General features: G+C 38.3%; 1 protein-coding gene across 2 annotated transcripts in view; it reads left to right on the top strand.

Moving 5' to 3' along the window:
- The window catches only part of mfsd3 (major facilitator superfamily domain containing 3), a 28953-nt gene extending 22311 nt beyond the window's left edge, over positions 1-6642 (top strand). For both annotated transcript variants that reach the window (XM_058374968.1, XM_058374967.1), the window contains exon 6: positions 1496-6642. In XM_058374968.1, coding sequence (XP_058230951.1) covers positions 1496-1699 — 204 coding nt within the window. In that variant the 3' untranslated portion in view covers positions 1700-6642. The remainder of the gene's footprint in view (positions 1-1495) is intronic.
- Positions 6643-25206: the final 18564 nt, after the last annotated feature.

Raw genomic sequence — 25206 nt, 5'->3', positions numbered from 1 at the left:
TGTGTTTGGAACGCTCTCCGGCCTCGTCCCTGCAGCACACCTGCCTCTCACAGACAGTTTGAGAACTTCACAGGCACATTCCAGTGTCACTCATCCGCTGTGTAGTGCGAGCTCGGAGCTTTCATACTGACACATCAAGAGGAACGAAGCGCTGCCTCCTTTTCACAGACGCCTCATCAACGCCAATCACACGTGTTTAAAAAAAACACCTTTTTGAATTCTATTATTACTACAAATGTAAATTAAAAAAAAGAGAAATAAAAAAAAAAGCCTGACACATTAAAGTACATAGAAGAAAGACTGAGGAAATGTCAATCTGTCCCTGAATTTTAGTTACTTCAGTTCTCTGACTCTTAGTTGCACTAATGATATGCTGCACATATCACTGAAACCTGTGTGTGTGTGTGTTCAGTCATCAGTCCGTTTGTGTTCCTAAGGCAGTATTGGGTGACGGAAAGGTGATACTGTGAGTGCTTGTGAAAAGCTCCGGAGAGAGAAACACAACACTTTAAACAAGTCTGCAGAAATAAAAGTGCTTCACTTGACTCTAGTGGCCGAGCTGCGCGAACGAGGGAAGTGCCTGAGTGCACGGTTAGCGTTCAAAGAAACCGTGTAAAGTCATAGCAAAGCTTCCGGGCATGTTATTTCTAATCACAGGTTCTTTCGGGTTCAACAAAACACCCAAAAAAAAAACTTATTTATCAGGTTGTTATGGCAACTGCATGTGTGCATTTTCGTAACAAGACTGAGAACACAGACCTGTTAGACCAGAGGGTTACATCCCTTATACACATGCTAGGACACTATATGGTCAGTAGGAAGCATTTTGGATTTCGACTCACGTGAGCTTCATATATTCTGGGGATCTATTCTCCGTTACTGTTCAGTAAACATTCATCTATAAAGTCCATGTCTAAGCTGAAGCTAAAGATGAAGTGTTTGCTAATTTACTAGCTAACGTGTCGTTTAAAGAGACCTTGTGTTGGACCCGGGAGCGTATAAAAAGCCTGCTCTGTTGTGGGAAACAGAAAAATGTATTAATTCTCCTAAAAAAAAATCGATCAAGCAAACTCTGACCTGAAGATGGATTGAAACCTGAATTGAAGAACAAAAAAACGAGCTCCAGAGTCGGCAAAACCGATCGAGTTCCTGTGCCTCTTTCTTTGGAGCTGGAGATCACAGAGACGCAGCACTGGTGTCATTTGAAAGGGACCAAAGAGCTGTTTTTAACTGGTCTAACATTGGTGTGTAATGTGTTATTGTACAACGCACATCGTAAAACAAGGAACAGAGAGTGCATCTGCAGACTGCTCCGCTTGGTCTGATGGCAGAATGATGATCAAATTTCGACTAAAATGATGATCACGATCAAAAGAGAGTCCACTTACACTGACACACTCTGAACAGACAGGTTTTAAGAATAAATCTATTCAACAGAACAGTGATTTCATGAATTAATATTTAATAATAAATCATTCATTTGCTTCCATTTCAGGCGACTCACTACAGTTTCTTGGCCACTCTGGAGGTTTTAGGGAAGCTGTGCTTCAGCGCCCTAGCCGGTGCCATAGTGGACACAGTGGGCTTCCCTATCGCCTTCCTCCTCTTCCTCTTCCTCACCTCCAGCAGCGCCCTGCATGTGTGGAGAGCCATGGACACGGGAGTCCTGAAGGAACAACTCAAAGAACAACCGCAGTAACTCAAGGACAGGAAGAGAGACTGGGTGTGGGTGTGTGTGTTCGTGTGTGTGTGTGTTACTGAGAAGGAGTGGAAAAGGAAAAAAAAAAAAAAACAGGAGATTTCTGCTTGAAATGCTGGACACGTTACTAAAACCAAACATTTTCTATATAATATATATATATATATAAAATCAATGCTTATTACAATGAAGTCCGTTCAATACGTCAGGTGTCTTTTGTGAAGAACTCAAAAGTCTTCGCAAAAAAGCCGATCAGCAATACCGCAGTTAGTGATTGAGCACTGTGTGGTTTGGATGCACAGACACAAGAACAGAGCAGGAAAATAATGATTTTCAGGGCTGGTCTTGGTGTAACCCCGCCCACTATCTATATAGCCAATTTACACACGGTCAGGTCATGTGTCCTGATTAAATCTGGATAGAGATCATTCTTTGTAGATGAAAGTGTCAATTTATCAATTTTTTTTTTAACACATTCATGCAGTTAGATATGAAGCTTCCTGGACACTTTCACCAGCTTAGGAATCATTTGTCTATTCATGATGCTGCATGACACGTTTACCTCCTTCAGTCACTTCCCCTAAACTGCTTTATCCTCTGCAGGGTTACAGTTCGAATCACCAAACGTGTTTAATTAAACCAAGATCACGCTGATTAACACAGAAGTGTATAGGATGCCTGGGTTGATTTTTACCTCTTTTGTTTATTCATCTTTATCGTGACCATGTAGTTTATATTACAACAACTGAGTTACTTAGAAAAAAAGTGAGTGAAAAAGTGAAAAAATCCTATATACACCTGCAGGAGAGGCCTGGATTGGGATAAAATAAAATAAAATAAACATAAAATTAAATTGAAATGAAATAAAATATAAAATAAAGTAAAACGAAATGAAATGAAATTAATAGTTAAATGAAATGAAATTATTAAATAAAACTTCCTTTTTTATTTTTGTTATTTTATTTTATATTTTTCACATTGGATCTAGTCTGAGATCCATTTTAGCCACGTTATGTCATGCTCTTTTGAAGTGTAACTGCATCCGCCTCTCAAAGCCATATTTATCACCCAGAACCACCCCCTTCAACAGGTGCTTTTAAAGTGTTAACGTGAAAAATGCAGCAACGGCAGATTTTTGCATATTGACACCTAGCACAGCAACCAGAGATCCATCTGATCGCAAGTGTTAAATGCACATTGTTCAAATCTTCAAATCACGGGACAATCCAGATATAAGACGCATGCACAGACCGGGTGAAAAACAGACATTGCCAGCATGCAAGAAACTGCAGCTCGTGCTAGCGGATCGTCCCATCGTGCTTTTCAGCAGTCAGGAAATTTCAAAAAAAGAAAAAGAAAAAGAAAAAAAAAAAAGCCAAAACAACTGAGCCAGCACTGAGAGCATGCCATTAGATTTGCCACAAGAGCAGTAACCAGTATTTTACTCACACCTTTTAATATATGAAAAACAACGTAATATTATTTCAAGTGTATATCACAGCTCTAGCACCTGTAATAAAAACCCAGTAGAAGTGTATGATATGACAGAAAATTATGATATCTAGTAGTCTTTGAAATTTTTATATTATCTGTTATTGGTCAATTTAATTAACGTTTTAAAAAAATCATTCATTTACGGTCCAGTTGAAAGGCATTGTTTTGTTTTTTGTTTTTTTAAAAAAAAGAGAGAAAATGAATCATAAGTATGACTGAGTTTCAGGTATTTCCTTAAAAAAATGACCAATTTATTATTATTATTATTATTATTATTATTATTATTATTATTATTAGCTAACATGGATGTAAAATACTGTAAATGTAATTGATTGGATGTAAAATATCTTCGCCAGCGAGATTTCTGGACGTTTTTTGAAGCACACCATTTCTATTCATTTCCATGTAGGGGATTTCACTCGAGTGCTTTAAATTTCCTATGCAACGACGCAACAAGGGTTGCTCTGTTCATGTCTAAAACTAATACAGATCAGGGGTGTTCAAGAAATGTGAAGCTCCAGCTATACGATTCCTTGTTTACAAAGATGAGCAGCTAACCCGAGCGAAAGGCAACAACAGGTACATGTTAACGTCGTTAATTATTCGTTTATGGCTATATCCATAAGACAAAGGATTTTTTCATGGATTCTGAGCAAGCACATCTGTTTAGAGCTTGAACTGTAAAATAAATGCAAAATTCCTGTATGAACAGCTTTAATGTTTTGTTCTCATCGATGTCTTGTAAACAAGCCATGTCACTTAACTAATCTAGCAGGGAAGGGAAGGGAAAAACAAAAGTACACAGTAGCTGCAAACAGTTGACACAAATGCATGTGATCTGCTGCAATAGAGCTGCTTTTACAGAAGTGGTCGTGGTTTAACTATAGACACTTTATTTCATATTTCAGTTTATGAAATTCTTTGACTACAGCTTTTTTTTCTAATTTACTTTGAATAATTCTATGCACAAAAAATGTTTCCATTAATTCTATTAAAAATTCCAATATTCCATTAATAATTCCAATAATTTCCATTATAAAAGGAGTTTAAAGGACAATGGCCAGCAGAATAACTAGCTTATTCGTGTATTGGAATTTTAGGAGAAATATCAGAGGGATTGAGCTGCTTGACTGTCTTTTATTTATTTATTTATTTTTACAAACACATTTCCCCCCCCAGTTATTTACACTCTATTTCTTGATCCTCACTTCCAGTGTACATATATATACACTACTCACAAAAAGTTAAGGATATTTGGCTTTTGGGTGAAATTTATGGAAAATGTAAAAAGTTCATGCTACAGTGATATTATATCTTGAAAGTAGGGCATTTAAGTAGAAGCATGCAGTGGTGATTTCCTCATTTCAAACAATTTATTGAAACAAAAGCCAACAACAGTGGTGGGTATACCACAACAAAAAATGTCAATGTCTCATTTGTCATGTGCCCTTGACCATCAATTACAGCTTGACAACGACGTCTCATGCTGTTCACGAGTCGACTTATTGTCTGCTGAGGCGTGGCATTCCACTCTTCTTGAAGGGCGGCCCTCAGGTCATTGAGGTTCTGGGGTGCAGGGTTACGAGCCTCTACACGGCGACTCGGCTGATCTCATAGGTTTTCTATGGGATTCAGGTCTGGAGAAAGTGCAGGCCACTCCATTTGAGGTACCCCAGCCTCCAGCACCCGTTCCATAATGATGTGACCTCGATGAGCTGGAGCATTGTCGTCCATGAAGATGAAATAAGGCCTGTGTTGTTCATGCAGGGGCACAATGACTGGATTAATGATGTTATTCAGGTAGTATTAGCTTGCCACTGTACCATTCACAAGATGTAGGGCAGTTCTGTATTGAGTAGACACACCTGCCCAGACTGTAACACCACCACAACAGTGGCTGATGCATAGCGCTCTCCTTGACGTCTCCAACATCGTTGGCGGCCATCATTTCTGCTCAACGTGAATCGACTTTCATCAGAGAACAGCACTGAGGCCCACTGGTCCCTCGTCCAGCGTAAATGCTCCCTGGCCCGACGCCTGTGCCTGGTGGTGTGGTCAGGTACCCTTGCAGGTCATCTAGCACGCAGACCACGCTGATGTAAACGGTTTCGAATGGTCTGACGTGACACTTGGGCCTCTCACCTCCCTTAAATGTGCCTAGAGTTGAGTGGCATTCATCATCCGGTTCCGCAGGGCACTGTTCACAATGAAGCAGATGGGGATGTGGCCAAAGGACGTCCACTTCTATGCCTTTCTGTGATTCTTCCAGTCTCTCTGTCTGCTGATGACACTCTGTGACACTCTAAGCTCAGTGGCCACTTCCCTCTGAGAACATCCTGTTTGAAGCCTCGCAATGGGGAGGTACTGTTGATCAATTGTTAGGTGTGGTCTTGGTCTCATGATGTCAAAATGTGAACCGCATGATGAAGAGGACTGTTTAAATACCAATTCTAATTGAACCAGAAAATTTATTGGTCGATTCATGGATCAAACACCAGTTGTGAATTTTGCCGTTAAGCACCTTGTTAGAGAACAGCAAGTTATGCAAAAAGTACTGAAACACTGAACAGTTGGACATGTGCATTCAAAAGTGTAGAGAAGGTCAAATTAAGTTCACCTGTAAAGGTTATAGTGCATTTTAGCTGCATCCTGAAATTTCACCCGAAAGCCGAATATCCTTAAATTTTGTGAGTAGTGTATATATATATATATATGGGGTGTAACAATACACTCACAATTCAATTTGATTCACAATACTGGAGTCACGGTTCAATCCAATTTGAATCTTAGAAAATTTTCAATGAAGAAAAACATCATGAGCTCTGTAGCAGCAGCTGATTTGACTGAAATAGAGCTCCAAAGTCAGCTAAACTGACCGGCTTCCTGTGCCTCTTTCTTGGGCGCTGGAAATCACAGAGGTACAAGACTGGTATCATTTTAAAGCTACTGAAGAGCTCTGTTTAACTCTTATAACATGGTTGTATAAAATGTTAGAAGACACGTAAAACACGTGTCGGTCATTGTGTTTCAGAACTAACAATCTCTGGTCCAACATTGCAATTGCATTATATGCATAATTGATAGATTGCTGATGTGAATCGCGTATTTCCATGATGTACATGGTCCAATTTTTATCATGATGTATGGTTACACCCCTAAGAGAGGTGTAATATATTTCAGTTCAGATTTCAGTGGCCTTAAATGTGCAGACAATGCCAACACTGAAAGCAGAACCTAAGGGAAGTAATGCAAGCTTGACAAATACAGCATGAACTCCTGTAGCATCATTTAAGACGTAAGGCTGTATGAAGCAAGCATATTAGGTGCTACACTTTCTTATCGTTTTATTTCATTTGATTTGATTTTCTCCCCCATTGTACTTACTGAATGCACAGTGTTTGATATACCAGCATCACCTTGCACAAAATGTATAAATAAATAAAACCTGCTACTGGACTTAACAGTGTCTGTGTTGGTCATTTTGCACGATTATTTCCAGTTCCTGTTTTTATTTTCAGGAAAAGTATTTGTTTGCCTGGTTCTCAGGCATCACAGTTTAGCCAACCTACGACACCTCAATTCATTTAACCAAAATAAAAAGGGAAAATGCTTGAATTTACTTTATAATCTGCCGTAATCTCCTCCCATTATAGCATTAGACTCCTGTTCTTGGCTGTGCTGAGTGAAACCTGATGTGATCGTCTGATGTTGAACATGTGTGTTCTGAGATGCTTTTCTGCTCACCACAGGTCTGAAGAGCGGTTAAATTGATCCGGTATTAGCCGTTCTCCACTAACCACTCATCAGTAAGGTATTTTCACTCACAGAACTGCTGTGTTTTTAAACTCTGTAGACACTCGTGTGGGAAAATATCAGGAGATCAGTTTCGGAAAAAATCAAACCAGCCTGTGTAATAATAATAAGCCTGCCATAAAGTCGCTCTATCTGCTATATGCTATGGGCGTCTGTTAGGTGACTGACTGCCTGGAGGATTACATGAGTGAGTATTCAGTGTTATCAAATTTCATTTGTGTGAAGTAATTACCCCCTTGAGCTTTATAACTGGTTGCACCACCTTCAGTTGTCATAACTGCCACTAGCCAGTTCCCAACTAATCAGGCTGTCACTCTAACATGCTAGTCTTCTCTTAATTGTCACTGGCTCTCATTAATTCTCATCAACTTCTTCTTTTATATCCTGCCACTACCTCAGTTTCAGTATGTCAGAGAAAGGAATTACTGTATTTACTGGAAAAGTCTACATTGCCTGCCAATAAAAAGGGAGGAGCTGGGGGTATACCTTTAAAAAAAAAAAAAAATCTCAATCCATTATTTTAGGGTCAAGTTTAACTTCAAGTTCACATGTCTGTATTGAAATGACCGCCTTTATACAATGTGCAATGTGTCTCGAATTGTTTTATACTATGCAATTAATACATTTCAATAATCAAGGCTTTACATGTATGTGCAGTCTTGTATATACTGTATTTTACAGTAGACTTAGTTTTTCTTTTTTTATCTTCATTTAAATTCCTTGTTTAAATGTTTAACCTCAGTATTGCCTTCCTGTTGACCACGCAACCTTTGTCCATTCCGACTGGTTTAACTGTTTATAAAGTATGAAATCTAAATCTGTACCCAAATCTGACCCATTTTAATTAACTTCATTTAAACGTATTACCACAAATTGTTCAATTCTTGTCATTTATAGTCAACAGACTTCATTTGCATGAAATTAAACCTAATTTCTGTTATAAAAATGAACTCTTTCAGTCCCTCCCCTCTGGCAAGAGGCTCCGGTCCATCAGGACCAGGACCTCAAACCACAAGAACAGTTTCTCCCCCACTGCGGTCAGCCTGCTGAACAGTGCCTCATTTACGCCCAGATGACCCCCCCCCCCCCAACCCGGACACTCACTTCCACATTCTAAATTGCACTACTGTTCATTCAAACTCACACTTTTGTTCACAATACTTATCTCATTCTACATTGTGTACATACCTCACATCTGTATATATGTTACAGTCACTTTTTACATTTTTCTATTGCACTAATTTTCATACAAGTCACCTTATACAGAATTTATTTAAATTATTTACCTGTGTAAATGTTCATACCTGTCACCAAGACAAATTCCTAGTACTGTGAAGTGCTCCTTGCTGACCCTTTGCTGTACCTGGCAATAAAACTTTTTCTGATTCTGATTCTGATTTGACCCCAAAGACAACAGGAGGGTTAAATGCCCTCATTACTGTCTGATGACACTACTTTTTTTTAATTTATTAAGCATTTTAGATTTATAATTATTTACATCACCCATATATATTAAAAAATAAAACATATATTAAAGGGAGGAGGGGGGGGGGTGAAGACTTACAATACAATATTACAAAATAATATTAGTGGGTAACAAGTACATCTCAGGATTTCAAGAGGTCTGATAAAGAGTCAATAAGGTCCAACCAAAATTGTATCATCTTTCTGTTGGCACTGTGTATTTTGGCTGTGGTACACTCCGAAAGGGCAATGACCAGCAAATATGACATCCAAGAAGGGGTCAGACTTTCTTTTCATTTTTTATAATAAACAGGGAGTGGCATATGCCTCGTAGATTAACTTATATTTAATCAATTCCCCCAGACAGTGTCCCAATCACTCACAGTGTTAAGTTTTCTTTCCCACAAACCCTCAGTCGGAATATCACACTACTTTTTTTGTATTTTATACAATCACAACAAAGTATCTTGCCTTAAATAGGTATGACTCCACAGCACCATCTCTATGTTACAAGTAACACAACACAGGTGAAAACAATCATTCGCAACCCCGCTACTGGAGACCAACTACTCTCTCTGCCACAAACCCCCATCACTGACCCTGGCTAGATTCCATCCAGTGATCCATGCACTGACATCCTGTGTGCTTTGGATCAAATAAGTGTTCAAGCAACCTCTGATACTACGTATCTGCTACTCTATTTGGCTATGCTTTAACTTTCTTTCTCTATTTTTTTTTTTTTTTTCAAAATATACACTACCAGTCAAAAGTTTGGACACACCTTTTAATTCAATGTTTTCCATTTGTAATGACAAAAAACAACAGTCAGTTGTTATTTTAAGACACGAAGGTCAGGTGTTCTGGAATAGTTCTTGCAAGAACAGTATTGTCAAGTGCATTTGCAAAACCCATCAAGCACCATGATGAAACTGGCTCACATGAAGCAAGACCAAAACTTACCTCTGCTGCAGAGGAGAAGTTCATTTAGAGTTACCAGCCTCAGAAATCACCAATTAACAGCACCTCAGATTAGAGCCGTTATGAAGGCTTTACAGAGCATCAGTAGCAGACATATCTCAATATCAACTGTTCAAAGGACATTATTGTGGATTTCGGCTGCCTTCAGCATTGTTTTACAATGTAGAAAGAAATAAACATCAGGAAAGACCATGGAATTAGAAGGTGTGTCCAAACTTTTGACTGGTAGTGTAGGAGTTCATGTAATTGATCTGATATACCATATAAAGCCTAGTGAGATGCAACCATGAGTGAGAACAAAAAAAAAATCATACAAATCCAACAATAAAATAAGTACAAATGCAATTTCTCAGCTACTTTTGCCACCCTTTTGGTGAATATTCTAGCCATTCTATTCAAAGCCATTAGCCAGACACTACAGAGGAACCACCTTTTTATTTATTTTTTGCTTAATTTTAATGTTATTACAATTAACAGAGCTGTTGCGTTTGGTAAGCAACATGTGAAGAAGGTGTTCCTGAACTTTTACACCACTACTGCAGATATATCAGTCGTCCGTTCATGAATTTCTGGTATCTTGCTAGATTTTGGGTCATGCACCAGGTCCAAGAAAACAGATGTAGTATTCCTCCGAATGCATAATTTGGCCTCGGATTGCAAACAATCTCTTTGGGGGGGGGGGGGGGGGGGGGGTGTGGTGTCGATTGGAAAGAGACCCCCAACCGTGGAGCTGAGATTGGGGAAAGTTTTCCAGCTGAGGCAGAGAATCTGTACAAGCAAGTAAATCATGTGTTGGGTAGAGTAAAGGTAAAAAAAAATAAATTAAATAAATCAAATCATGTGGGCATGTCAACAAACTATTCAATGATGGGAAATAATGGTATAGTAACTGTGATGGACAGAAACTGTAAACAGACAGACATTTAGACACGTGTCATAAACTTCACATCACACCATCAACTTAACAGTCTACAGTTTAGAATCAGAATGATTGTATTTAGATTTCTACAATCCTGAATAAAACGTGCTCACTCTGAGCAGGGTCATTGGGCTTGACCTTGGATGGGACGTTAATCCACCACAAGGCTCCATACACACAAATACAGTATGATGGCATAGCTAATCTTATAACTAGCATGTATTAAGAAGGAAACCCAGATGGAATCTGCAAAAAATAAAATAAAGACCCAGAGCAAACTATGGGACCTTGGAGCTATAAGGTTTATAATCAATGCTGATTAAATGAACACTAAGTTTAAATTGCTCATGAGTTCAAGAGTTCTTGACTAAATCCATCCAATCAATTGGGATGAATCCAGACATTAAATATTGAGCAAGAGAAAGCTCATATCTCGATCATGGTTGGTGTGGGAGAAGGAGAGGAGCTGGGAGACTGTGAGGATCAGGCGGGACATTGTGTCCTGTGGTGTTGATTGGAGAGAGGCGTCTGACTGCGGAGCCAAGATTGGGAAAAGTTCTCCAGCTGAGACGGAATCCACCGAGCTTGCTCCAGTGCAAAAAACTGGTTTTCTGCATTTCCAGCTGATATTCAGTTGTTGTGGGATGATCCTGAAGAGCCATATCATTATCAGTGTTGGTGAGCTACTTTACTGCACCTGAGGCTCGCAGGTGAACTCCGTTCTACTCTTAGAATGACTTCCGGTTCATTTCATTTAACTAACCATAAACCCATCCAGAAATGTCAGGAAACAATATCTCATTTTTTTAGAAGGCTTCGTTGCCCTCAGTCTGCATTTTGTTCTTAAATGTTGAGTAACATTGTTGAAACAATAGAATTAATACAAATAATAAACCAGTTGTAGGAGGACATTACGGTCATTCTAATAATTCACTCAAAACATATTTTTTATTTTATTAGTGTTTACTTTCATTGTATAATTTGGGTAACAGACTTATGCTTACAAAGTGACCTCATCAGTCATTACTGTGACATTATTAAATATAAAGTCAGTCCCAGGTAGTCCAGTGGGAGGAGCCTGGGTTCGATTCTTGGGCAGGGAACCGACCCAGCCTCTGAAGGGTGAAATCCTAATACCAGTCCAAATTCTGGATAAAATAAAATGGTTGCATTTGGGGTAAAACCTGTGCCAAATGAAATCTATGTGGATCTGCTGTGCTAGCACCAAAGGACAACAATATTAAATATAAAGACAAAAGAATGAAAGGAATTTTGTTTCTTTTTCCTGTGATACAAACGAGAGATGCTTCCTGTTGAACATGTGATTTGTGGACTGTTGTAAATAGTTCATGAGGTGAATATTCTCATAACAGGGTCAGGTGATTGTTGGGAAAGGAGTTCTGATGGAAAATGATGCAATCAGTGCACAAATAAGCTAAATTTTAAGTGTTATGATTATATTATATGAAAACATTTTCATGTTAGATGATATATATGCTACTTTACGTATATACTTACGTATGTAATATCAGCAGCTTCCCAGATTGTGGAATCATCCATCTGTGATGATGAAACAGTCGCTTTAGCAAACAATACAGCTTCCCCTGAAATCGCCATTCCTTACAGGAAGTGTATTTTATTTAAAAATGTTCTGCTACAAGATGTCTCCCGGTGCTAGATTTCATTGCTGCTTTTGTTGTCTATTAACAAATAACACAGCACAAGAAAGTACTGACAACATGTACAGATACTATCATTTACCCGAAAGGAAACAAACACTGTTTTAATGAACTGCTGCCAGGAAAAAAATCTCACTTTTATACTTTTATACCATCCGGTCATAAGAGGCAGCTTGGGAATCTTACAGCGATGTAAGAGCTACCCCTTTTCCGTGTTTAATAATAGGAATAATGACATTTTTAGACAAAAACCTTCTACTAAAGAGTCCTTTCCACAGCCAGGGGTGATTTCGCAGTCTTTTACGAACAAAAGTGTTTTGTTGGACGCCCCAAAGGGAAGAGGTGTTGGCTCATTTGGCTGCAGCTTTTGTACCAGAGCCGGCAGAACCCGCTGGTGGCTCTTTGTTGAAGAAGGAAACCTTAGCCAGGAGGTGCGAGCCTTGCATAGATGTGGCGGCATCGGATGACCCCTCCGTTTCCTCTCCTGCTATTTTACCTGGCTTTTTTTGTTTGTTTTCCGAACCTGATGACATCAGATATGCTTTCTGCATAATATTAGCCCCTATCTTTTTTTTCCGCAATGTACTGTTTTTTTTTTTTTTATTAACATTCTTCCTCTACCTTTTCTTCTCCTCTAGAGAAGAAGTATTAAATATACATAGATCTGATTGGATCTGAGATAAGATTGGATGTCCAGATGCAGGTGTATCTGCTCTGGGTTGCATTGTCCAGCTAGTCTGGGTTTAAAGACATATTTAGTATTTAAACAACTCCCTGATACATTTCCCCTGTAGTTAGAGGTCAAAGTTTTGGATGTTTAATATATTACAGAGATCTGGGTGGATAAACACACAAAAAGAAACACTAGACAGTGTTCACAAAAATGTCTGAGAGACAATCCTAGGAACAATGGCCAAGAAACAAGGCTTTAGTAAGTACTACACGTTTTGTTTACTTATCTGTTCCAATATTTCTGAATCAAAAGTATCAGTGTTATTCTGATGCAGCCTCAACCAAAAGGACATAGGAAACAATGGAGTGTTCCTGGAAGAACATGGTCAAAGTTGTATCCTATTTCTAATGTTTGATCTGAAGCTCAACTATCAATATTTATTCATTAATTATTATACATAAAGAAGTTTAAAATTCTTTTGAGCATTCTTGGGATAAACTCTTTTTCCCAGAAGCCAAAAATGAAATTTGAACCTGTTTCGTTGTGTCCATGTTAAGCATTAAATGTCTTTGTCATGTCTCACAGTCAATATGAAGCTCATATGAAAGTAGATACTCAGGGATTTAAGAATTTGTAGTATTTCATAAATATTTCTGTTTTTATCTAGACTACTAGGTGCAATATATTTGTAGAAATTTTCTAAAAAAAACCCAAATGATATTGTTTCCAGACAAATATTTCTATTTTCAAAGTAAATGCTGATATCAAACCCATTTCTGCTCTCTCAGATGCTCCAAATGCTAAGATTATATATCTTCAACCACTAAAATTCTATGTAAGGTTATCAAAAGGCGGGAAAACCATCTTGACTCGTTTTTATATCAGACTTACAGCCAGAAAATCATTCATTTGTTTACGCTGATTAAAAATGTCCCATAAGTCCATGTCCATTCCACAACACCAGTGTACTGGGAAAAAAGAGTTAATTGAATAGTTAAATCAGACCTCTAGGATTAATGCAAATTTAAGCAAAATCAGCAATATTCGGAGGAGACCGGAATTTTTCAAAATGGCTGCAGATTTGGGTCGAGACATGTTGTGTAACATCATCACAAAAGGCTCAGTGAGCGAATTTGATGCAACCTAGAAAATAACTCCATATGTGTGTTTAAAAGAAGAATCCTGTTTCACCACTTCAAGTCGTTCTTGTACCTGCTTCTCTCAGACAAATGGTCATACACATCCATTACACCTTGTGAAGGAAACAACAATACTTTAATATAGAAAACTTATGGAAGCCCAATGGGGTCACGACACTCTCTTTTTATTATAGCTGGTATAATCCTCTTGTTTGTAGCAGACTGGCTTTTTTCTCAAGTGCAGGTTTCTAAAGCAAGACAAATCCATCTGTGATGATTGTTATTTCTCTGCTGAAGACTATTTTCTGGTTTTGGGGAGGTTGTGTTGACCTGAAACACTCCACTGAAGACTCTTCCTGAAAAAAACCTGAATCTGCTCTCAGAAAAGTGCAGCACATATTTTTTTCCCCTATATATTATGTAAATGATCTGTTACTATAGAAATAATAGTGTATTTGAATTAATATACACTCGTGAATTTCCTTTATTTTCGGAATTGGTTATTTTTTATCCAATTCCGTGATTTGTTTTTTTATCCATGAAATGCCTTCATTTGAGCTGAAGCCTTTAGGATTTATGGAATCTTAAGGAAGCTTCCTGTTGCTGAAGTCGGGAGTGTTGATGACGTCAGTGATGATTGGTGTAACAAGCGTTTCAGTGGACATGGCGTCAGGTCATCTGAAAGTGCATAGATGATGATGATGATGAAGATGATGATGGCTCAGAGTGTAAGTGCTGGTGAATGCTGATGTATTCGCCTCATTTGCACCGGTGGGCAGCGATGTAAAAGCAGGTCTCACCCGATATGTGGGGTAACGAGGGTGTGTGTGTGTGTGTGTGTATGTGTGTCTGTGTGTGTGTGTGTGTGTGTGATGACCTGGGTTATGACATGCTGCCAGCTCATATGTCGTGAGGCTGAGTCAGTGCTGTCTCTCTTTCCTGCTTGTTTGCGCCATTATTACAGTGGCAGGAGATGTCTTCTCTCTCTCTCTCTCTCTCTCTCTCTCTCTCATTCTCTAGTTTCCTCTCTCTCGACCTCCAAATGTCAAATCTCTTGACTGCTCAGTCTGTCTTTACCTCCATTCTTTCTATTCTCAAGCTGTGTCCCAAATGACACACTACACTCTATTCACTTACACTATGCACTATACTGTCTAGTGTTTTCATTTTAGAAGGGTAGTATTGTCTCAAATGGAATTTTCTTGTTTCCTTTTTTTACTAAACGGAAGTGTAAGCCATTTCCCAGTCGATGGCAAATGAAGCTGAACACACGTCATTTGACGCCATTAGCTTTAGCAGAATGTTTAAAATGTTGAACAATTAATCATACAACACGCCTGAGGTGAGATCAGCGCCTGGTCAAAGTCAAAAAGTCAAAGTCCAAGAAGCTTTATTGTCACTTCAACCATATATAGCTGATGCAGTACACAGTGAAGTGAAACAACGTTCCTCCTAGACCAGAGGTGCTACACATAAAGACAAAGTACAGTGACGCAGACAAACATAGAGCTAAACATAGAGATAGAAACTAAACTATACTCAAGGTGCAATAAAACTAAACTATACTTAAGGTGCAAGAAATAAACTAGACATACAACAGAAGTGCACAGGATGACAAGACAAGACAGTGCAGACAAACAACATATAGACCGACTTTTGTGCAGATAGCAGTGTATACAGTGAGTGCAAATAAGAAATTGACACTTTGTGCAAAGAACAGTGTATACAGTACACTGTGCTCCACCCCTTCTCTGTTACATAAGCAAAGCTGTACACTTCAGTATGTTGTTCTTTCAGCTCCCTATTTGGGGTCGCCACAGCGGATCATTTGGTCCGCATGTTTCAATTTGGCACAGGTTTTACACCGTATTCCCTTCCTGACACAACACTCCCATTTAACCCAGTCTTGGAACCGGCACTGAAAGTTAACTTTTCAGTGGCTGGGTTAGCGCCCTGCCCGAGAATCGAACCCAGGCCACAGCAATGAGAGTGCAGGATCCTGCCGCTTGACCACCAGGAGGCTTTCCACTAATCAGTATAAAAAATGAATTCTTTTTTCACCACAAGTCTTATGTAAAATTTGTTTTTACCTATGAATACACTGCCCCCAAAAAAACCGAGAAAAAGGCAAAAGTAATATATACTTTTTCACTATTCTTTATTTCCACATTTAGTGACTGTATTGCTGTTTTTCTCTTAATTTCATAAAGTAAAACTCTCCATCATCACGGATACATCATCATTTGCTCCGCATACTTTTTATTTTGCCTTGCCTTGTATTGTCATCTCTGGAGAAAGATTTTATTTTATTTTTTTTTAGAAGATTTTATGGTATGAATTATTCTCAATACTGTTCTCTAAAACACACAACAACCTGTCTATGCATCATAAGCATTAACTATATGCTGTTTATATACGACATGATCGACTACGCAGATCACACTTAACACCAGGCATTAATTCATCGCCACTTGTGTGGCTCAGCCTCAGTGATTTGCCGCATTGAGACTTTGCCTGTAGGGCAGTGCTGATCGTGTTTCGCCTAATCTCTCTGCAACACCTGTAGAAAAGACGAGGCTTCACAATAGCGATTAATTAGTCATCCTAATACGCTACTTATACCCAAATTACCACAGTGTGCGTGTAAGTGATATGGACCTGATCATGTAGTGTCTCTAGTAAAAGATATCCAATACAGTGTTCTTCCTCATTTGGTACTTCCAAAATGGAGTCCATTCCCTTCTTTAATACGTTTTCAGACAGCTGAGCTCTGTCAGATTGGGAGGAGTTGGGTTCCTCACGCTGGCTGGGGATCCTCAAAGATGAAATATTTCCCCTGGGTTCTAGTAAACTACGGGTAAATATTATCCTGGGTTATTGTAGTTTGAGGTTTCACACTGTTCCTACTCTACCTGGGATTAACAGTCAATCGGATTAATAATCGATCCTGGTTCTTTAAAATCTGACGTTTCAAACTGTATTTTCTTAACACACGGCTTTACCTTCTTCTTATTTGCATATTTGTGCATCAAAATCCATGAATGCATCAGTACAGTGTGCAGTTCGACTCGCTGTTTCACATCAGTGAGGAAAAGAAAGCTCAGGTCTGTTGTTCTGCACTGAAGCAGTTTATCTTTCACAGCTTCATCATCTTATTTGGTCTTTTAAAGTTTGTCGCGTATTTCCCCTTAACTACAACCTGTACTTCCATGATGTTCAGTATTTTGCCGTTTGACGCTACCAAGCTGTTTTTGGCTGTGTTGATACGTCCTGGTTTTCACGTGACATGAGGAACACAATGTTAATTTTTGATAGGGTGTCTGTTGCTAAGCAACTAGCCGTAACATTCTAACATTGCATTGTTTCACATTGTACACGTTTGGCAGCATAATGTATGGTTTAACAATGAAAAAGAACTATTTTAACCCCAGATAAAATACTATCACTTATAAATTACATGTGTGAAATGTTCCTCTACCCAAGGGCTAAAAGCAGGGTTTAAAAACAATCATCACCTGGGGTTAAGCTTAGTGTTTCAGTGGTAATCGTACCTGGATAGTATAGTATCTAACTTATAAGAACCGCTGCTATATTCATAAAGATCCTCTTATGCTCGTCTCATTCCTAATTTGAAAAGCAATATACAAAAATGTACAGAGTGACTCATCACCGTGACATCACTGTAATATGAGCTCCACCTCACATATCTCTTACAGACCTGTGATAGAGCGGTGCTTGACATTGGGAAGGTGGATATGGCCAGACATCCTGTAATATAATTAAATACTGATCCTGAGCCATGTTGAGATGATGAGAGAGCATTCGTGACCTGAGTATTGATGACCCTCCCAATGTCACTGATCTTATTTGGTGTAACTCCTCTCAAAGTCAGAAAGACGGGCCGAGCGTCGCAACCTGTCTCCTTGTTTATTTCATGATTTGTTTTTCAATTACATTTGCTCATCCTCTCTATGCTGGCTTCAGAAAAAAATCATACTCTACTTAAACCTTGATTAGGTTTCCAGAGATGGTTTGCACAATACTGAGGATTCTGTTTTTCTTAGCAATTGATATTTCTCAATATGCATAGCAGGTGTCACTAAAGTGACATGGCCTTGATGAAATCACATGGCTTTGAGATGAAATAAGACACTCACCGAAAGGGAGGCTCTCAAGATATACATTTAAATTGGACTTCTCTGATGAACCACAAGATTTTATGCAAAATATGTAGGAATTCTGATTTTATTGGATTTCAAATGAATCAGCTGGAAGAAAAAGGTATGGGTGTTAACCCCGCCCCCTTTGTCTAATCTCTGATTTAAACCTAATCTCTATTAATCACACAGGAAGAGAAATTTAGGCACGTTTCCCTTTTTTGTTGAATGCGTTCTACGTTCTTGAATACTTAAGTCGAATTTATTCAAATTTTAAGCTCTAAATTTGTTTCATACGTTCAGATGGAGTTATTTTATCAGAGAGGGAGGAGTGTGTGGTAATGCATCACAAATATAGCCATGTGAGTCAATAGACACAAACGCTTGGCATCTAAATTTTATTTTTAATTCGTTCACATTTGTATAGCTCTGTACAAAGCAGAAATTTGAATGTAGATAAAGCTGGGTACGCTAAGGAGACAGAGGTGAAGTAAATCTTTCTGTGAATTACAGAGATGAAGCAAGCAGTACTAAATATGTTAGAGGGATACAGTAGAAGCACTCAGAGGAGGATGAGCCCTTTTGGGTGAAGATGTCTATCGGTAAAACCACTATACAAATGAAATTTCATTCAGAGACCTACGGGCTTGAGTGTATGACTGTTTTAATGATTACCTCAGCAAGGAAAGTACAGACTCTACAGAATCCAGGTGAGATATTTACTGTAACCGGACACCATATTGGGAAATGTTTTACTCCATATCAGATTATCCTACAAGAAATGAGTCACTTTTTTTAATCTATTTTTTTGGATATAAAAAGACCTTTAATGGATTGGATTTATTTTATGGACTCAAAGAACTATTATTGTTATTGTGCTTTATTGTTATAAACTCTGGCAATAAAATTAAGTAATCAACCCAAAGACGTCCACTTTATCTTAATAAACAGGTCTTTACAGATGCAGTGGATTAAAAGACAGAATAGAAAAACACACTGTGTGAAATCTGCCATGTTGTTGACATTAGGATATTGATGCAGTCAGTGATGATGGACCTTCAGACTGATGTCCACATAATATACAAACAATATACAGTATACTTTATTAAATCAGTCAATTTAGCGCTCTGTCTTTCCCATGTTGTAGGCTGTGATTTATACAGAAAGGTTTTTCTTGTATAAATATACACGCTAGGATTTGCAGGATATGAATTCTCCAGCTTTCTACTACAACATGACCAGTATGAGACCAATATTCATGGTTATGTAAGGAAGAAAACACATGATCTTCCTCAACACATGAATTTCTATCATTTTTGTATTTAATTAAAGAGAAACAGATAGAGACACCGTTTACAGTGACGTCCTGTAATCACTTACATTACATAACAGCTATAAACACTTTATCTTTTTTTTCTTATAGTTAATAAGACGTGTAATGTTGTCATAATAAAAACCGACACATCACAAGTTTAACAGCAAATACACACATTCACCACAACAAAAGGGATTTTTTTTTGTTGTCTAATTCACAATGACATCACTTCAGTGGATGTCATGGGTTGAAGACAGACACAAACGAAGTGACACAGAGAGATAGAGAGGGAGAAAGAGAAGCGTCTGTAGCTTTGTATATCCTCATGACCCCCCCTCCTCGTCTCAAACCCATGCCCTCGACCTCTCTATGCCAGCGCTGCTCACACTCATTAGTCCCTAATTGGGCTGTATTTTCATAAAGCCTTCCATTTAAAGAGCACTAACTAGCGTGCACAGTTGGCAAAAGTAATGTTGAACTAACAAGCAGGGCATTGTGAACCCTTTGTATGTTATTGTTATTGTTATTATGCAGCAATTTATTGACTGATCGTCGTTCTTTAATATAAATATTCCATTTTGATAAAAATATAAGAATTATTTTTTTTCAAATTATAATATTTTTTACACATTTTTTTTTAAGTCACAGCATTTTATATTTCAGTTATAATTTTGCCCTTTTTTAATTGTTTTTATTTTTCTGATTTTATTTGTCAGGTGTTGACCAATAGAGGGACTTACAAACTTAATTAAAAAAAAAAAACTTGTTAAATATTCAGTTTATGAATTATTCAAATATTAGATTCAAATTGTTTCATGTGTAAAATTATATTCTACTTTTTTATTACAGCTGAAGAATTTTTTTTACTTTCTAGACAAGGAACAAATAAGGCTTAACATTTATATAACATATAACATATCTATTGTTATTTATTTCATGTATTTTAAAGTATTTGACTTTTATTTTATATAATAAAAGTTTGGCAAGAAACACATTCAATTCATGTGTTCAATTTAATAATCCCCTACTTTTCAAAGCACTCTTTTAACGGTTATTGCATTGATTTTGTCTGGCCATGCCCTCTTGATGATGTCATCATTAAGCTTGCTTCTCTGGACACCGCATCTGTTAACGAGAGCACAGTTCGTTTGTTCTCTGAAGCTTCTCTCAGGCTGCCCTTTTTACACTGATGATTCAACTCCACTTTCAGTCGACATGCACCCTTCGTCTCTAAGCCTCGTTATTGGGACCGTCATAAAAATTAACTATTTTGAACACTTTGTTCCTCATGAATATTTAAGATTTAAGCTTTTACTTTGGAGAAAAGATCAGAAGCTTTTCTGCTGATTCTCCAGCGGGTTGTTCCTCAGAAGACAAAAGAGCGCTTCATGTTGTTGTTCTCTGTAGCTGTAGATGTTCACCCCCCCCTCCTCTGTCTGCCGAAGTGGGGTCAATACATATTGTTTACTCAAAACAAAAGGATAAATTGTGATGTCACGTCTAGACAAAATGCAAATGAATGAGCATGTAAGCGTTGACTGTGTAGGATCCGAACTGCCTCAGCGCAAACACAAACATCCACAGATAACACAATCATGGAAGATTGCTAGTGTTGTTTTATTGTTTAACAACATTCATAATTGTTATGTCTGTACCTGTGATGTTAGTTTGGAGAGCTACAATCTATCTGTAGCTCGAGTTACATACATAGAGGTACAATATCATCAGTGTATAGTAACAGGACAAAATATTACAAACACACTTGTAAAGGTGGAACTACAAATTGCTCTACTAGAAAATATGCTAAGCAGCTCACTTGTTGAACCAAAAGAAAAAAATATCCTCAGTAATAAATAATATATTTACAATTTGACTGTCTTCTGTTAGTTTCACGATTTACAAATGTTACTGAGTCTACAGTCTGGGCTAGAAGAAAATCAGCCACAGCCGCACTTCTTCATACCATGCTGTATACTTTTCATACATCCATTGGTGCGCTTGTTTCCACAACATTTAAATTGCTTAGTATTGGTACTACGTTTATACAGTAGCAGCTGCCCACAGCTGTGTGAGGAAACATACACACTTAATCAACTTCCATACGCACAAATCACAAACCAGAACATCCAAAATCATGATGAGTTTGTATGTGTCACACAAATCTACATGACTAGCTGAGTGACTTGAGGAATATCAGGTCACAGTTTAGTGGAAACATGCATCAGCGTGCTTAGAATTAGTGAAATGGCTGGTTGGAAACATCTCCTCTCTCACATTGACTTGAGTTGACCATCAACAGCTGGCCATCCTCCCTCTAGCCAGAACTCTATCACTGGGATTAGTGCACCAGGGAGGGAGGGTTAACACCAATATTACTGTATTCACCCCACCTGTCACCATAATAACAATAACAGCAACCCAACCAGCCTCAACAGAACCACACGAGCACCACATGACCCACATTCAGAAGCATCCCAAAGCCTGAATGTTCCACCAACAGTTTTTTTTTTATTATTTAATTATCAAAACATACTTTTGATTAGATTATACTATAGTTATTATCTAATGAATGTAATGAAGCCTCGTTCAGCTTCGCTGCAAAAACTGTTCAGAAATGGTTTGAGGAACATGACCTTGAGGTGTTGACATGACCTCTAAATTCCCTACATTGCAATCTGATCAAGCGTCTATGAGATGTGTTGGATCCACAGAGGCTCCACCTTATAATCTGATCCTCAGGACACCTTTAGAGGTCTTGTGGACCCCATGCCTCGAAGGGTCAGAACTATTTAGTGGGCACAATGAACACCTACACAATATTATGTTGTAGGTTTTAATGTTATGTCTGATTGGTGTGTCTTGTATGGAATTATAGCAGAACAGGAATAACAGGGTTGGATGACATGATGGACACGTGTGCATATGGCACTGATGAGAGAGCATGTGCTCATGAGCAATGACTTGCAGCTCTCTTTTAATGAAGCATCTGTGCCTGTATTTTCGCCTTGGTCTGTGCATTACATCTGTGGATATCATATCTGTCACCATTAACAAGGCTGAATTTTATGTTGTTGGCTTACCTTTAGAAAAACTTCACATGCTTGGCTTATTTTCTCTACTAAAGATGAAAAAGGACACCACTTCACTTTAATATGCAGGTTATTTAGTTTATTTTGACCTGAGAATGAAACCAGAGACACCATTTGGTTTTGGGGATAAAGAAATCAAATAAATATGTGACCTGCTCTATTCCAGTTATTCCACTATGAAGTAAAATTATGTTTACTTAAAAATAAAAGCAGGCATTAACACACACAAATTATGGTATTGCATATAACCGTTGAAGTATCTGACACTTAAATAGCTCATAGCTGATGAATCTATGGTCAGGAATGTTAATGTCACTTTTAATACCAGCATGAAAGCGTCTAAAAACATTAAACCTTTTTAAGCTTCAATCCTTTGAGTGGTTCATACTTTACTTATACATCAAATGACAGGTATATTCAGGGCTGGATGACAGTGATAATAGTGATGGAGCTTCAGATTTATCAATCAAATGATGGTGCATGTGTACCTCAGTGTAAAATAATAAAGCATAGCCAGATGGCTGCTATTGTCTGAGAGCGGCTTTGCGTATCCTCAGAATGGTGGGAACGGAAAAGAACAAGACATATGTGCTGCCAATGAGGACTCAACCACAGTGTGAACACAGCCATACGTCCAATCCACAAAACACACACACACGTACAATCATATAATAGACTTTTCAAAATACTTGATGGCAGACAGTACTGATGATAGTACACAGGTTGGACAGGACATAAGTCTTTATTTGTCACATGTACATCACAGCACAGTGAAATTGGTTTCTTCTTGTTAGCAAGCTAGGGTCAGCAATGACACAACACCCTAGGAGAAGAGAGAGTTAAGAGCCTTGTTCAAGGACCCAACAGTGGCAGCTTGTCAGTCCTGGGGCTTGAACCCCTGACCTTCTGATCAATAACCTGGAGCCTTCATCTTTAAACTGCTCCAAAACCTACAGCCTCTCCGTCAGGGAATCAAACCCTGACAGGCAGAGATACCCACCCCTATACTAACATTTTAAGTTAGTTTAAGAATGGGAACGCTCTAGAAAGGTGTCAACAGAAGGTCTCGAAAGCTTGTGCAAGGAAGTTTCAAGCAAATTCATGCCAGGAGAGATTTCTGTGTCAATGGCCTCCAAATGTTGCAATGGCCTCCAAATTTCTTAGATCTCTGTCCTTTGGAGCATCTGGACAAAGAAGCTCAATCCATGAAAGCCTCACCTCACAACCTACAGGAATGAAAGGATCTGCTGCTAATGTCTTGGTACCAGATACCACAGCATGCCTTCAGAGGTCTTGTCACTTACAGTAACTGCTTCATTCTGGTCAGGGTCATAGTAGATCTGGAGTCTGTCCCGTCAATTCTAGTTGCAAAGTGAGAAAACTCATTTAAGTTTGAACTCTAGTCCATTGGGTACCCTGTGAATACACATCCACACATGTGCAATCTGCAGATTTTTGGATAGTGAAAGGAAACTGGACATACCAGATTAAATCCTTGTGAAAATGGTGAGAACATGCTAACTCCACACAGAGAGTAGAGAGGCATGAGGCAGCACTGCTGGAACCTACATCACAATGCTGCCCTCTTGCTGAATACATGTATGTATACTATACCTCAGAGGTATGGAGGACTCATCCCAGGCAATAGTGCAACTCCTCCTTGGATAGGTTTGAATATAAATATAACTCTTTCAGTTCCAACCACTTTTCAAGCTCTGCTTATATGCATTAGAGAGCAGTGCACCACCGTTTGAGTATGTTAATCTTGGAAATGTGACTAAGCCTGTATGTTCTGGTGTACTGGCTTGGTTCCATGTAAACCGATCATCTGCTGCTGAAGGCATTGAATAGCTGTGTTGAGTTGTTGCTGTAATTGTTGCTCTTGTCACAAGCTACTACTGTTGTTCACTGATGTGCTTAAGCAACACTGGCATATAGGCAATACAATTTACTCCTAAATGCTAATAGGTCAGAGATAGTACCATGCCAATCTTGATAACTTTTGGTTTACCATGTACAAGTTTACCATGTAACTGAAGCAAATGAGTCCCTCATTAGGGATTTTTTTTTCCCGACTAAATGTTCATAGACTCTTACAAACCCACATTCTTGATTTCAGCTATGATGTAATTCATTTGTTTCTCAGTCAGGTGATATGGTGAACTGATTTTCCTTCTAAAGTAACTCGGGCTTATTGTTCTCCTTGCCATTAAAGTTTCCTTCATGAGTTATTTATCAAGTCTATAGAGTGGAAGCTAAATGCTCACCTAGAGTTACCAGGCCTGTGCATATGTAAACAAGCTCCCAGGTTGTGTGTCAACACCTGATATCCTGAGAAGAGTTAAACCACTTAAGGCATGTTTCGAAAGGCTTCATTCAAACAGAGATGAACATTGCTACTGGAGGAAGTATAAGAGAAAGAATTTCAGACATTTCAAATAATAGCTTGAAATCTAAAAATAACCCAAATAACGCATCACAAGAGATTAAGAAAGACATCTAGAGCTAACGTCCTCTGATGTCTGTCACTCTGAATTTAAGATGAGAAAGTAAGTCTAGTCTGTTAGTTTGTGTTTCAGGATGAAAGAGGACAGTGTGTGTGAACGTAACTAAGGACTTATTTATACTCTGATCGTGTACGTGTGTCCTGTGCAGATGCTTATAAAGTGGACAGTTTCACTAGGGGGCAGTGTCATGTGTAGCAAACCTGAATATATGAAGTCTGACAAGGATTAAAAAAGTGAATGTTATAAAGACATTTATTGACTCTGCAGTGCTAAGGACATT

The sequence above is a fragment of the Hemibagrus wyckioides genome, linkage group LG22, assembly GCF_019097595.1.
Source record: "Hemibagrus wyckioides isolate EC202008001 linkage group LG22, SWU_Hwy_1.0, whole genome shotgun sequence".
Classification (NCBI taxonomy): Eukaryota; Metazoa; Chordata; class Actinopteri; order Siluriformes; family Bagridae; genus Hemibagrus; species Hemibagrus wyckioides.
Note: the sequence above shows the minus strand (reverse complement) of the source record. Positions and strands in the feature narration are given on the sequence as shown.